This window comes from Anoplolepis gracilipes, chromosome 5, assembly GCF_047496725.1.
Source record: "Anoplolepis gracilipes chromosome 5, ASM4749672v1, whole genome shotgun sequence".
Lineage (NCBI taxonomy): Eukaryota > Metazoa > Arthropoda > Insecta > Hymenoptera > Formicidae > Anoplolepis > Anoplolepis gracilipes.
Window position 1 is genome coordinate 2743954 of NC_132974.1, and position 16605 is coordinate 2760558.

At 27.0% G+C, this 16605-nt stretch overlaps 1 protein-coding gene across 1 annotated transcript in view; it reads left to right on the plus strand.

Annotated features, from left to right (window-relative positions):
• Window positions 1-2: 2 nt before the first annotated feature.
• The window catches only part of LOC140666360 (SUN domain-containing ossification factor), a 44714-nt gene continuing 28111 nt past the window's right edge, over window positions 3-16605 (plus strand). Inside the window, exons 1-3 of the mRNA XM_072893476.1 lie at window positions 3-302; window positions 1048-1252; window positions 1406-1524. Of these exons, the coding sequence (XP_072749577.1) occupies window positions 244-302; window positions 1048-1252; window positions 1406-1524 (383 nt within the window). The 5' untranslated portion in view covers window positions 3-243. The remainder of the gene's footprint in view (window positions 303-1047; window positions 1253-1405; window positions 1525-16605) is intronic.

Consider the following 16605-nt stretch of genomic DNA (forward strand, 5'->3'; position numbering starts at 1 on the left):
GGGCGCCGGAAGTTTTCCGTTAATACACCACGTCAGTTTTTTGCGGTAACGGTGGTGGTGGTGATGATAGTGGTAGTAGTGGTAGTTGGTAGCGGTGGTGGTGTTGGTCGTCGATGTTGTTAACAGCATTGGCGATAATACATTTCGTATCCGTTTCCGCGCGTTTAATCACAACAACGTGTGTGAAAAAAAGTTGCTCCTAATGCGGTGGACAAAAACATTGATGTTCTGTAAAAGAAAAGGATGAGATCCCGCATGTTGTACGTCTACTGGGCGCTGCTCCTGATATCGATGGTGTCCAGGTGAGTACACATCGGATCATATTCAAACGTAACTGAAATTTCGTAGATTGAATTTTGATTACGTAGAGTAATAAACTGTAGTAGTCGCGATAAATTCTAGTTTATGATTTCTTTTATGATTGTAATCAGAATGAGAAAACAAGTTTCTTGCTCAAGTTTTTAATTTTTCTTCATATGTTATGCAATTGGATAAAGTTTCAAATTTCAATTTTTATAAACTTGTTAAATTATTCATTAATAGTATTCCTAAGTATTTTTTTTTAAATGCTCTTCAGTAGAAATTGTTATGTTAATTTGATAGAACAAAAAATTAATTAATTATAATTTATATAGGATGTATTAAAGAATTTTTTTATACAATTTTTCAAAAGTTGTACTTTGATAAAATTTGAATTGAATTTTATTTATTAATACATTAAGTATAATCTCTTAAATAAATTAATATTAAATATACATCTTGACATAACTGAGTCAACTTTTGTACGAATAGATTTCTGATAACTTAAAATTGATTAATTTCCATTTTGATTAAGTTGTAACAGAAATTTAATTTACAGTAGAATTATTCAACTTTACAAAATTAAATATTTTATGAAAGAGATAGTGATTTATTTTTATATTATATTACATTATATTTAATTAATATATTTAATATAATAATAATTTAATATATAATAATTTGCTATACAATTAATACATTTAAATGAAATAACTTTAATAATAAGATAATTTTATTTTCTTACAGTGGACTTCTGTTCCTGATAGTAGCTTCAGAAGGCGCACAATCTGAAGATTCTTCTTTACATTCTGAAAAGAATGAGACTTATGAGGCTTACAGTAATGTTACGCTCAATTATGACCACCATGAAAGTTTTGAGTCATCCATATTGGATATCAAAACTCAAACTACAATGACTTTTAAGACTAATCAGAATGATCAATATCGTCAGGTAAGATAATTACATAATTTAATTCTTCTTGCAAAAAAAAAAGAATATTTATATTAGACATATATGATAAATAATATGTATATTGTTGTTATATGATAATACATATGTATACATGTACAATTTATTTCATGTATTTTACATTGTATTATACAGGAAGAAGCTACTACAGTCTCTGCTAGCGTTAAGAAAATCACCAATGACAATGTGCAGGTGGGAAAAAATGTGGATATTTTAGCAGAAAGTCTTACGCAGCAGCCTAATCTCTCCCAAGAGTAAGTTTACTTATAAATCAATATTTTACTTTTTCTTAGTATAAATTATAGAACTTTCAAAAATAGTAGATATATAAGAATATGCATACGAACTGTAGCAATTGATTAATATTATATATAACTAATAATATTATTATTATTACATAAAAAATTTATTTCAAAATTACTCTAATACAAATAATAAATCATTATACGTTTATTATATTGCTTTACATATGCACATTTTTCCTATTGTTTTAAAAAATATCTGTTGGATTGTAGATTTATTATTGTGATGGTTAGTATTTCAATGTAATGACTTAAATGTCTTTGAAAATATTAAGATATACTTAAAAAAACTTATCCATCATTTGATTTATTATTATAATAATGCGTTAAAAGTATCGAGATTATTCTCTCGACTGTGTTGATATACATATATTTACTATGAAAAATTTAAGTCACTTGAGATCGCAATAAAAGTACGGGAACGATTAAAAAATACATGTGAACATAGTGTGAAAAAATTGGCATTCAGTCAAATAGAAATTGAAACTGTTTTATATCAAATATATATACATCACACGATTAGAATATCATTGCAATTATTTGGAAAACTCAGCAGTCTTTTATAAAAGCTTGTTGACGTTTACATGATAATATAAATCATGTAACTGCTATATATTCATTATTGCAAAATCTGACAAGATACGACATAATGTGAAACTTTGTTAATTAATAGCAGGCGCGTGTAAATGACTGAATATCTCGACTTGCTGACGTCTTAGGATATATAATATGCGATGGATATGCGCCAGACTGGCGACAAGAATGACGCAAAATGTTAATCATAAATTATCACGACGGGTTTTTGACCTATATCAGCATTTTATTACGTATATACGCTTATTGTTTCTTATTTGACATTGCGATAAGATCATTTTAATAACAATGGTATAAATGTATTATTATATAATAATAATATGCCGCAGAAAATTAATAAACAAAATTATTTTTTAAACAACAATTTAAGACTCTGTAAATTGTAATCAGAATTTTGATCTATATTTGAATTTGAATTGGAATTTATAATTTATTTACTCTTTTATAAAATGTTATATAAATTACAACCTTTACAAATCTTTCTTACAAATATTTATTCATATATGGATCGTGATATTTTAGAGAAGTGTTTGCAATCCTGATTTGGCTTTTAATCAATCTTGCATTATATTTACTATGTTTATGTGTTTGTTTTTATATGATATCATGGGCAAGAGGACTGATTCTATTTCAGCCTGGAACTAAAAGATAGTTTAATCGATTTTCATATCAAGACAGATGTATATATTTGAGATATATACATCTGTCTTGAACTTTGTAGAATATAAAGTGTTGTCATAACATGAAGACATAAAGATGTTATTACTGGCAATAGGTACACTTTGCTAAAGTTTTTTTTTAGTTTGCTATTATGTTGAATGACGTCTTTTTACATTCTTTTTTATATTCTTTAGAATCAGAAGCGTGGTATATATTCTTTTTAACAAGATTTTCATTAACGTTCAATGTAATAATAATTTATCCTTATTTATTCTATTATTATTTATTATTATCTTCAGGAAATGCTACCATAAACATTTTCTATATTTATTAGCTGGATTTTTTATTCCTTACTAGACTTTTTGTTATCGCACTTTTTTATTATTTTCTTGACGCACATACTACAGATTTTAACACGATTTATAATTTGCAATTATTTTTCTTAAATGTTTTAGGGTGGTAATAACTATTATAAATAAAATATTTTAATTTTAGATAACTATTTAACTTTTCATGCAAAAATCTGCATTTATATAACAAAAAGTAAATTATATATATATATATATATAGATTTTCGAATATAATATGTATAAATATATATTTTCTTAAGTATTTTTTTTATTTTATTTCTTATGACCGTGATTTATTTTATTTATTTCGTCATGCTATATTTCAATATTTCAATATCTTATACGTTGAGAAGCTACTTTTTACACAAGTTATGTATCTTAATTAAATAATAATTATGTGAACGATAGACAATTTTATATCGGGCAATCAAGTAATATGTAAAATTTTATATGTAAATTTAGATCTAAAAGAAAAATACTTAGTTTAATTGTATATTTATATTCACTGATTTTTTTATTGATAGAAATAATGAAAGTTCTAAAATTATATAAAATGTTAAATATCTTATAATTATTCTGTTTTTTTTTAGTTTACGACAATTATTAAAAATTTTTTTATTATTCTGTATAATGTATAATCTTAATACACAAAAGACAAGTTCAATATTCACTTATTTTCGAGTTTTATAAAGAGAATATATCCACACATTATACAAAGTGTTTTAGGTTTTTTCTACCACACTGTGTCAGTATGTATTTTATGAGTAGAAATAAAAAACATATATAAACATAGGCTTACAAATGCTTAATTAAAAAGTAAGTATAACAAAAATAAAATGAAATGATATCGGACTTGTTTTTGTTATTAATACCGTATTATATTCATTGTATATGAGAGAGAGAGAGAGAGAGCAATAAACACAAATCATGTAAACAGATTAAATAAAGGTAGTCGTTGTGTTTACTACTTGACAACGTTGAAGGTGATCATTGTATCTTCTGTTATTATTAATAATATTGATACCTATCAGTGAACTGTACAACTTTGTCAAAATACCATGTGTCATATTACGATTTTTTTAGTATGAAGAATATGCAGATGTAATTTTTTTCTTATTTTTACTCGTAAAACATACTAGCACAGTTTAGCAGAAAAAATAACATCCTGTATATACACACACATATACACACACACGTGCGTTTTATCATTTCTTTTGGTCATTGTTGCAATGCTTTATATCTTGTTAGGCATGCTTTTGAACTAACAAGGCAATACGAGCTGTGTTACATTGTAACTTGAGCTTTTAGGTGAAGGTTTATGTCTAGATTTTCCTGCGTGTTGTTTTGTACCTGTGTAATTTGCAAGCAGACTTTTTATATATAAAGTCACGCATTAGTTTGCAAGAAGACTTTTTACATAAAACTACACATTGTAATAAAAATCCATTGCGTTATAATATAGTGGAAACATTATTTATAACGTATATATACTTTGACATTCTTTTATATTATTATATGAGAACTATCATTAAATTTTATTAAAAAGTATAAAAATAAATATTTTTGTATTATCTTTTTAGTTTACATTTTATGTATTATAATTTGTTTAAATACTACAAAATATATACGTGAAATATAAAACTTAATGAAACATAAAATACATGAAATAATAAAATAATTCTAGAATTATTTGATCGTATAGACAATGATTGAACTATTATGTTACATATTTTTATTTTTAACTGCAAAAAAGTTTATTAACAAGAATATAAGTATTATTAAATTTAATATTTCTTTTGAACTACTAAATGATTTCTACAATCCCAGTTAGGTTTCATAACTTTTGTCTATTGTGTTAAAAAATCGAAAAAAGCAAAATTTGCGATTAACAGATATCAGAATTGTCTATAAACGCTGAAAAAGGAAAATAAAACATGGTATTTATTTTAGAGAGATTTTAGTTTTTAATATTAAAAAAATTGATTTACATTAGTTTTAAATACTATCGAACAAATATCAATGCACTTTTAATAAAATGTTATGAATTGCGAAGAATGTTTGCATTTTTATCGCAATATTATATTCAATATATTTATTTAATGGGACAAGATTTAGAAAAATATTTGATATGGGTTAGTAGAGAATCGTGTGACATGACTCTATCATTCATCGTCCATTATTCATCGTTATAAGATTTTTGCGAAATATTAATAAAAATAAATCTTTAATTTGCTTTTCAAGTTGATGTTATAATAATATATTGAATTAATCTATTTTATTGTTCTGAATTAATACAATTTTGATATTGATAGATAATTTATACAAATATATATATATATATATATATATACACACACATATATTATTATATAATTTTAATTAATTATATATTTTTTATATAATAAAAAAAATTTATTTATTATAAGATGCATCTGAGAATCTATATTATATTTTATATTTTGTAGAAATCTATGATTTCTACTTGAGCAAATTATGATACATGAAATATAAAGTGAGAGTGCAAGACAATATAAATATTTTTTCAATTAAAAATATTTTTTTGTTATCTTTGTAAAACGCAGATAAATTTATGTTTTTATTTTTAGTTTTTACTTTTTTATTATTATTATTAATTATATTATATATATTCTACTATGATTAGAATACGTATACTTTTAAGAGACTTACATTGTTTCGAGCTTTTAATTGCTTGAATGCTTATATTTATCTTCTTAATTATTATCAGTGGCGCCTGTGATATAGATATCACGCCATGATGACTTGATTCATTGCATGACAATTTGTCTGCTGACAAATTGCTTGGTACTGATTGTATTGCGAGTATTTATTGTACGTCAAGATGATCCATATCAATTTATCACGACTGTTATTATTATAGTACCTACGCCTATACATTGCAGAAGGCGCGATTTTCTTTGACTCATTAATCGTACAGACAACATCTTATTACCGATGCATTTTATCATGCACATTATATTCATTTGGCAATTGCTTTAACGAATCTGTATATATATATATATATATATATATATATATATATATATATATAAACATATTTAGTTATGTGTCGATAATATTAATATTACAAAGAAAGTCTAATTATTGTTATCTTTAAAAAAAACATTGCGCGAAAATTTTACACATAAAATAAACTTTATTTTTTATTTTTTTTCACTTATACATATTTTTGATTACCAATTATTAGTCATTTTTTTCGCGTTAGCAAAAATAGAACTATTTATATAACATCGTAACAGATACAATGACATTACTTTTCCTATTATTTGTGTGGTAATAGATAGATAGGTCTTAAAGATTAAATAAATGTTATTACAAATGTATTATTATTTTGCATGCAATGTAAATTTTACCATAATAACAGTAGTAATTTCCGGTAATTACACTTGACGAGTATAAAATTGTTGAGGTGCTATGAATGCACGTATGCACTCAATTAAAATGCCGCGCGCTGAATAATTGTGTTTATTATAATATTTATCAAGTTTCTATAGAACTGAAATTTATTAATTATAATTGATAATACAATAATTTTATAAAGCGTAATCTTGCATAAATAATTTTATAAAGGTATTTTTTTAAAAAATTTTACATATTTTTTATTATAGAAATTTTACATCTATATGCGATATTCGCACATAGATATATTTAATAAAAGAATATTTTAGTAGGTAATATTATATAATATTTATTGATATTTTATATCACATGACATTTGTGAACTCATATTTTTTAACACATTAGATAATTAACATATTAAATAAATTTAAATATATAGCGTGAATATATGACGTGGATATAATATAACGATTTCAAATATTTTTGTTGCTCACTATGTCAAGGTAAGATTAATTTTAATCAATTAAAATAAAATAGATTATCTAATAAATTAATCGATATAAAAAGAATGCCATCGACATTTACATAAAATAAAATTCCGACTATAATCAAAGACTTCTACTCATTTAAATTTAAATGCAAAAACTCTTTTATTGTGCAAAGGTTAATAAACGTCGTTTCATTAATTTTTTATTCTCATTTTAATTCATTTTTACATTTCATGCTCGCTGTCAATTGTTCTTTTTGTGCGTAGAAATTGCATTGTCACGTCCGTCATTTCGCACGCCTACTTCTGTAAATTCGGGAATTTAAAAATGTATGGAGTTCATGGAATTTCTGATCATCTCTAATCAATTTACACTTTTAATTGAGCACTTAGTATTTATTCTAAATTAACATTTTTACATCTTAGTTTTTATTCATTATCTGCGATCACTTTTATCTAACTGCTTTAGAATGTAATAGCTGCGTTGAGATTTTAAGATATCCGGTACCAGTCATACTTATGTATACCTATACGGACATTGTATTGAAATGCGAGTATGTTTATATAAATAAAAAGTTTGCTATATATACTATATGTACACACACACACACACACACACACACACACACACACACACACACACACACACACACACACACACGCACGCACGCACGCACGCACGCACGCACGCACGCACGCACGCACGCACGCACGCACGCACGCACGCACGCACGCACATATATATATAACATGTTGTAATAAAAATACATATAGAACAATTCCTAATTTCATGTAAGTTGTTTCTAAACGACATTTTCGTGATTCCAATGACATGCAAATAATGACTACTTTGTGTGTATACGTATATATGTATGTATATGTACATACATATATCTGTATATTGACTAGTAAATAGGGCTTCGATGTCGGCCTAGACGTTAAAATCTTCATATAACGCTTAATCATCGTCAAAAGGCTTCTCGACGGTATTTTAATGCATATCAATTTAATGAAATGTGAGGCGACCACGCATGTACATGGTATATAAGCGATTTAAGTACTCAAACGAACTCGATGCCTTGTACATATTAGTGTATCGATTTTAGAAATATTGAGATGAAAAATGCGCAGCCGTAAAACATTTATTTCGGTTTTTTTTTTTTTTTTTTGTCGAGAAAATTTATTGCGCATGAGGGATGATGTTGCACGGGGAATACTTTTGGCGAACGTCCAATTCGACCATGTAACCGATTCCGATCGGGCGGAGTTTTATGCAAATTCTCTTGCCATCAGGTTGCTTCCTAGCTCACGTTTGAGAAAAGCTTGTGCATTCATTACTTGCGTGTCACTGGAGCCACGAAAATGTCGTTTGCAGAAATGTTGAAGCAACCTGCACGGGATTAGAAATCGTTCAATGCGTATTTTCACAGCATGTTGCAATTGCAGCTGCATTGCGTCCTTTTCTTCATCGCATCCACGCATCTGTCCTCGAATTGCCTTATCGATAAAAATAGAAACACATTTTGTGGCTATAAAATAATTTAATGCGTGTGCTAAGACAGAAGAAAAATACTGGTACTATAATTGAATAAATTTAATATTAAATATTTTAAAACTAAAGCCTCAGTTTTTATATATAAAATTTAAATTATGTATATGTGTGTGTTTTTTCTATATTATTTATGTTTTTTATCTTTTGAATTAATGAGGAAAGTTTTCTGTTTTATACGAAAACTAAATAAATCGTATGTTTATAAACGCTGTGTAACTGCACGTACAGTGTGCAGTTATTGCAACACTATATGTTTGACATTCTTTTTCTCGCAGTCTCTGAGTTGTGAATTATCTGCATGCGTATAAAAGAAATAAATATATATGTTTAACACATGTAAAACATGTGATAAGATATCCTAATTTTATATATTTTTCAATGCACTTGAATATACAATAGTAATTATTATTAGCTTTATGATCACATTTCAATGTTTTTCAAAAGTATTCTTTATTTATACGAGACTCTGATAAAATTTTATATTCCATTTTATATATCCTGTACTCTATATTTATTGTATGAAATTTTTTTATCGATGTTTTTGTGTCTTGTCTAATTCTCAAACGTTAGTTATATTGCAAAAGTTAGTATTTCATGGAAATTTATTATTTTCTCGAAAAATACAATTGTATGCGCTTTAAATCTTGCAATGTATATCGATTATTGCGACTTTTTTCGCAGTAAAACATCATAGCAATTGTCTATTTTTAACATGGAGAGATTTAAAAAAATGTTTTATATAAAAGAAATTAAAATCGACCATTCAGTACGGTTTTAGTTTTAGTTCTTCGAGTTTTAGAATAAGTGATAGAACTTGTTGGGTGCGAACTTTCAATAGAACGTTTGATTTATGAAGAAAATTTTTCGATCTACGATACTTAGAAATTTGATTCTAATAATGTTTGAAAATTTAAGGAAAAAGGAGTTAACTTTGCAGAGGTTTCAATCGATATCATAGTCATATGATTTTTATTACTATTCAAAGACCCAGTAACAATTCCGAGTAAAAAAAAGTAACATTTCCATTATTATTACCGAGATAGGCAAGTACTTTCGCGACGAGAGAGGCTCGATAAACTTGAAAAATTATTGAAAGCACGTGAGAAGAAAGCTTCTCTGTCTTTCTTTGATTTTCGTTTAAATTTCAAGATATATAGATCGATAAATCACTATGCTTTCTAGTTTCAACGACCGGCGAATGGTTTTTAATTCTACATATTGAAATTTATTTTCGATCACCTTGTGCAAGTAATTTTATTTTTTTATTCAAATAAATTTTGACATCTCGAGCATGCATTTTTTAGTTGCTATTTCAGGAATTTTAAATAATGTAAACTTATAAAAATGCAGAGATTATTTTGCTATAGAATTTTTAATCTATGAATAATTTACACAGGTATTTATACAGGTTATATAAAAAGCATAAGGTGTTATATTATGAATTTCATTTGGAACTGTCATGCACAACAAAAAGAAATTAAATAAAGTGTTAGAAATATGTTAGTCAATAACTTATATTTTAAATATTAATGCTAATAATATTTGATATTTTGTATTATAGTTGATAAAACTTTCGGTTGAATTTTTCTTCACAAATTTAGAAATAGCGTGATAGTTTAATATAGTATATCAATTTTTTCATGATTTTATTTTTTTACATATTGTTTAGATTATCTTTACAACTAAACTTTGAAATAAAAGAAATTCGATTAAAAGAAGAGAACTTGATAAATTTTTTGCAAAAAATTGCTTATCACGAAGATTCTTTCATGCATCACGATCTGGAAAATGCAAAACGTTAAAAATTTACGAATACCTTTTATTCGAAACGCAGAGAAGCTACTCTTACTCGTCTCACTTTTACACACGCGCGTGAATACTTTATAGGGCATAAAAAGTACCGCAGCGCACTTGGTTGCAAATCGTTGAAATCGTATGAGGGAAGTGGGTCCCCTTCCAGCCATGTAAGCCAAGAGGGGGACTCCTGGAGAAAAAGGGCGGATTAGAAAGGATGCGAAGGAGGAAAGTCACGGTTCTCAAGCGACGTGACACGAGAGGGAACACGAAAGAAAGGAAGGGTGCTGGAGAGGAAGTGGGCGATGTGGTGCAGTCGGGGTGGTGGCGCGGAAGGGTCGCGCCGCGACGTCGCACGAGGGCGGACCATCAGTTCGTGTTGAAGCGGCTCCCGATATGGGTGTATGGACGAACGATCGGTCGATCGGACCGCATTATATTAACCTCCACAATTCCGCGGTCTCGCGATAGAAACTGTGTTAAAGAGACGTGTGTCGAGGTGATCGAAAGGCAAAGAGTGCGTGTGTGCGTACGTGCGTGACATGACGTGCAAAGTTGCCGGTCGACCAACAGGATGGTTACTGGTGCATTATACGTGGAATGTGGCTAAGGACTTGAATGCATCGATCAATATTTATTATCATTTCATCAGAATGCCGATTTCTTTTATTACGACTGTTATATTGACTGATATCGATCGTAAAACTAATTTTATATTAAGTTCATATACATATATTTTCGAATGTGAAAGGAGATTAGTTAACAGAGAGAGTCTTCATACATAAATATACAGCGGGTAGATTTACCATCCTGTTATTAATATTTATCGGTAAAAGTACAAACATGACAAGTATAATGGGTATCTTCCAACAATATTTTTCACGTTCATAATCATTGTCATTAAATTTTCATTAAATTTTCATTAAATTTTTATTAAATCTTTATTATTATTAGTATTAGAGTACAGTTAATAAATATTGATTATTTGAGGATTTCTTAAAGGGTGAGTTTGTGATAAATAAATTGTTAATGTGTATATTATTTATCGTTAGATATGATTGAACTATTTTCATGAGGAAGTCTCTAGAAATCTACATAGTTTACTGAATATCACGATTAATTTTTATTTGAAAGAAGTATTTCGTAAATTTGTTCAATTTAATATAACCCGTATATAATGTTTCGAATGATTTCATGCATTTAAAATTGTCCTTGTTAAACTTGCACGTTGATATATGGCATATTTTCGTGATCGTTTCTTTCGCAGTAATTTAACCTTGACCGTTTAAAATATAGTCATGATATGTGCATTTATAATATCTGATTATTACGTGAGATTGTGAAAAATCGTAATTTTGCTATTTAAATTTTTTTCCTTATATTTTATTTATATTATATATTTATTTGAAAACAAAATTTTTTTCTAACGTACACACACACATAAATCATTAGAATTTATCGAAAATGGTCTACCATAGACTGATCTATTATAAGAACCATCATAAGAAAATCATTATAAGATTATTATGAGAAAAGTATCTTAATAATAGACTCTGAATAAAAAATAATAAATTATTTTAATTTATATTAATTTATTTGAGAGAGAATACAAACTTTCAATCATTTCTCATTAATAAACGAATAAAAATTAAAAGTTTTTAATAAAAAATACATTAAAAAATATTAAGGTATTTTTTAATATATTCTTTACTAAAAACTTTTAATTTTTTAATTGTTTATTGTTTGTTATATTATAACAAACGACAAACGAATAACAAACTATATTATATATATGTAAATATATGATTCTTTATCCAAAATTACTATATTACAATTAGCAGAATTTTCATTTGTAATTCAAACATATAATAATTTTCTACTAACTTTTCTTCACGAAGGAAACTTCTTTGTCAAAGAATTTATTGTTAAATTATTGTCAAAGAATTTATAGTTAATTGTTGGATTTAAACTTGCTGAAATTATTATTTGCTGTAGTATAAACAAAATTATGTGATTAAAACTGATTGACAGTAATTTAAATTATAAACAGTTTAACTGAATATTATTTAGTATTAAGTATTATGCTCTCTGTTAATATTGGTAGAGAGAGAAAATTGAAATTAGCAAAATCCACCGAAATTACAATAATGCTATTAAACGTGTACAAAACGTATCTATAGAAATAACCATAACGTTGCGATGTTTTTTATTTTTTATTTATAAAACATTCATGCACACAATGCTTTGTATCCTTTTTCTAGATAATTATTTCGAAATTATTTAGTAATTGGACAATTACTTTAATCTTTTATGTAATTCAACATTTTTCTTAGTCAATTTTCGGGATATTAAATTATCTTCTTGGTAATATTTTCTATTAGAAGTTAAAGATAAGATTACATAAAAGCATATTTATATAGGAGCAAAATGATTATGTCTTAAATTTAATGTGTTACAATTTATAAACAATGGATTCGTCAAATTCTATTCCAGTTCACTGTCATATATGTCACGCAAAATGTTAGTTATACATACTTTTGCAACGTCATGCTATTTAATTTTAGAATCTTTTTTGCAATTCATTCTAAGCTATATTCAATAAACTTTTATCCGTTTTGATTTATTACATATAATTTATATACGAATAACGAGGGGCTAAAAAACTGAACAATTCAAACAAATAATTACGATGAAAGTTGAGTAAATAAAAGCAATTGCAAAATAATAAAATAAAATAAAATTTATTTGAACAGCTACATCGAATAATTTGTATATGGAAACTATGTAACAAAATTACAAATATTAGTATCCATAATATAAACGAATATATTGCATGATGCTTTAATCATATCAGATAACATATATCCTAGATGGAATTTATATACTGAAATTTTCACATTAAATAAAATAATGACAAGATAAAGTATTCTGGTTATCTGAATTTCTATTTTATTGATTTACAATTTACATGATAGAACGGATATGTCCCATGAGATGTATTACTCGCGATTCACGAAATTCTTTCGAAATTATGTTTCCATCTGTAATTATAATTGGTGTTAATTGCCGTTATTTTCTTGGTAAAATTTGAGTTAATCGTCTCGATTTTTTCTGCTCTGTACGTTATTTTTGCAAACAACTATTCGCTCTCTTTGACAAACTGACACGCTTGGATATAAAACATTCGTCGTCGGCCCGAAAGCATCGTCGTGTACCATTTTAATTGCGTTTTAATCTGCACTGCCCGCCGTGTTGGACGTTCCGTGTTTCTCGCGCGTAATTACTAGTGCGAGCATAACAGCATAAATGCATCTAAGGCGCTCATCTAATTACGGCTGGGCATATGCACGTAATATGTATACATGAAGTAATACAGTACTTATTAAAAATAGATTAGAAAAAAGCTTTGTTTGTATAATATAGGTTATTTAAAATTATTTATACTGTGTAAAGCTATTGCATTGATTGTACACTTGTACTAAAGTTTGTTATCGATAAAAAAATTTAAAGTAAAATACAGGTGAAAAAAAGCGCAAATAATAGTAAGACTGTGTTCTATGTTAAGTGCATGTTCTATAGATACATATATACTTTTTGTTTAAAATTAAATTAAGCGGATAGTATATATTTACTTAATTAAGACACGCAAAACTTTCTGCAACTTACTTATTTCATTTTATTTTATATAAAGCGTTGCTCTTTTATTTTTTTCTTAAACATTCAAATTACGAAGATATGATTACATATTTTTATACATTTTTCCATGTCCGACTATATCTAGATTTATTCTACTGTTTCGGATCTTGAACGATAAAAGAATTAATCTATCTTTAATTCTAGAAAAGATTCTTATTTGAATAAAATAATGTCTGATGACATTTTGTTTCAATAATTTATATACTCAATATTTTATACTAAAATTTAAATATAATTATTATTAAATAAAAATAAAAGTTATTCTGGAAATGACAAACCGCTAGTGTTCTTTGCTTTATTAATTATATTTAATAAAATTAAATAATTTATATTAATTCATTTATTCATAAATTTTTATTTATATTTTATAAATTGCATAATCTACAATATAAAATTACTTTTTGTTAATATTTATTTGAATATTTCATATATTCTTTATTATAATTTTATAAAGAGAATTAATATTTTTATAATATTTAATCAATATTTTTTGCACATTAATTTGAGTTTGTTTTTCCAAAATTCTATTCGTCGAAATTATCGTTTGCGTTGGGGGACAAAAAATATAAACTTTTTTATTAAAAACCAAATTAACAAACAACTAACATTTAATTATGCCATACAATCATTTATTGTAATGTCATGGAGACAGATGTCAGCTTAATGTTTCGGAGTGTTATCATATTAAAGTATGCGTGACTCACTGACAGGCTATCGTCTACAGTCTATGATTGGGTAGATGTAAAAATATTTTAAGACAATATAAAGTGAGTCTCGTTATACGAGGATAAATAAAATATAAACACATAAATTACTCTCTATGTTTCGTTGTCTCCTGATGCCTTTCTTTTCATGTTTTTTCTTCTCTTGCTTGTTCTTTGCTGCTTCTTTATTGTATGTACTCGCAATAAACACGATTAATTATGATTGCACTAATAACCAAGCTATACGATAGTCGCGCAGCACTTTTCAACACTCCTGCATACACGTGATGTATTTTTTATTTTATATTACGACGAAAGAATGCGAAAATTATAATTAGATGAAATTATGATTCGCTTGATGCTAGAAAATTGTGCAGCCGAATTTACACAATACTATTTTGATTCTAAATAAACAGCAGACGCATGCCTTTTATATGCCTATGTTTCACTTCTCTCATTATAACTAATTATAATTGTATTAATGATCGTATTTGATATTTTTTCATACTTTGGAAGATATATAATACGACGACATATACGGAGAGCGTTACTTTCTCGTTCGAGTCTCGTCGAAAGACACAATCATAATACGTGTCACTGTTTATATAGCACCATTATCTTGTTATCATTTTTACGATTAGACTTAAGAGAAGGGGAAGGTAACACTTCGCGCATGCATCATAATATGATATCAACAATAACTGGAAATAAGCAGCAGCGCGCTATTGTTGTCATTTATCGAAACACTCGACGAAACTCAACGGAAAACGTTTTATCGTATTATTTCTCATACGATTATAAAAGTACTAGGAAAATATCGAACACAATTATTTTTTACAATTAGTACAATTACAATTAGTTATATAATGAGAGTTACATATGAAAGATAGTAAAACTATTATATAACATATATGCGTACTTTTTATTAGCAGCAAAAATAGCATTGTATGAATTTGGCACCTTGATTTTCTAGTATTGAACAAATCGTAGCTTTGTGTAATAATAATTTTTTTATTCTCTGATTGTAATTAACCATATGTTCGCGAGTAAATGTCATGAAGAAAAAGGACAAGAGAGAAGGAGAAAACTCGGAAAAACATCTCTGGCGACGATTAATTTATAATTTTGTTAATTTATTTGTTGTTCCTAAAATTAATTGTTGATATCGTAATGTTCCATTAAAACGAAGAGATTTCTACAAATACGAAAGCTCAGGGCTTGTTTAATTCTTGTATTTGAGTTTAATGAATATTGAAGAAGCTTGCTGTGCTTTTAAAGTGAATAGTATACCTACCTGTTAAGAGATCTCTGTATTACTGATACAGACAAGATAATAAAAGAAATGATTAATGCACATGATTAATGTACATTTTCGAATTTTTCTCCACTTTGTATTATGGAACGAAATTTCATCGAACTTTTCTTTGTAAAGTAGTCGGGCAAACCAGTACTTTTGCGTTTTTCTCGCACTTTTGAGAGTACTGAACGGAATTTATGGAATTTATTATACACTTTTACGCGTGCAGAGGAAATACGAGAAAACCACAATGCTCGAAAGAAACGGTATTTTTCCAGAGTTTTTTTATTTTTTTTTTTTTATTTTTTTTTATTTCGACAAATAGACAGGAACTGTCAAATGATGGCTTTCTTGTGGAAATAAGGCAGACAGAAAACTTACTGCGACTTACTGTCAGACGTAAGAAGCGTGACTATGTAGATTTTTCTTGAAGATTTAGTTTTATGGAGCTCGGAAAGCGGTTTCATCTCCGGAAAAAGCTCTTTCGACGAAAAACTTCGTCGATTTGTGATCTTGTTCCC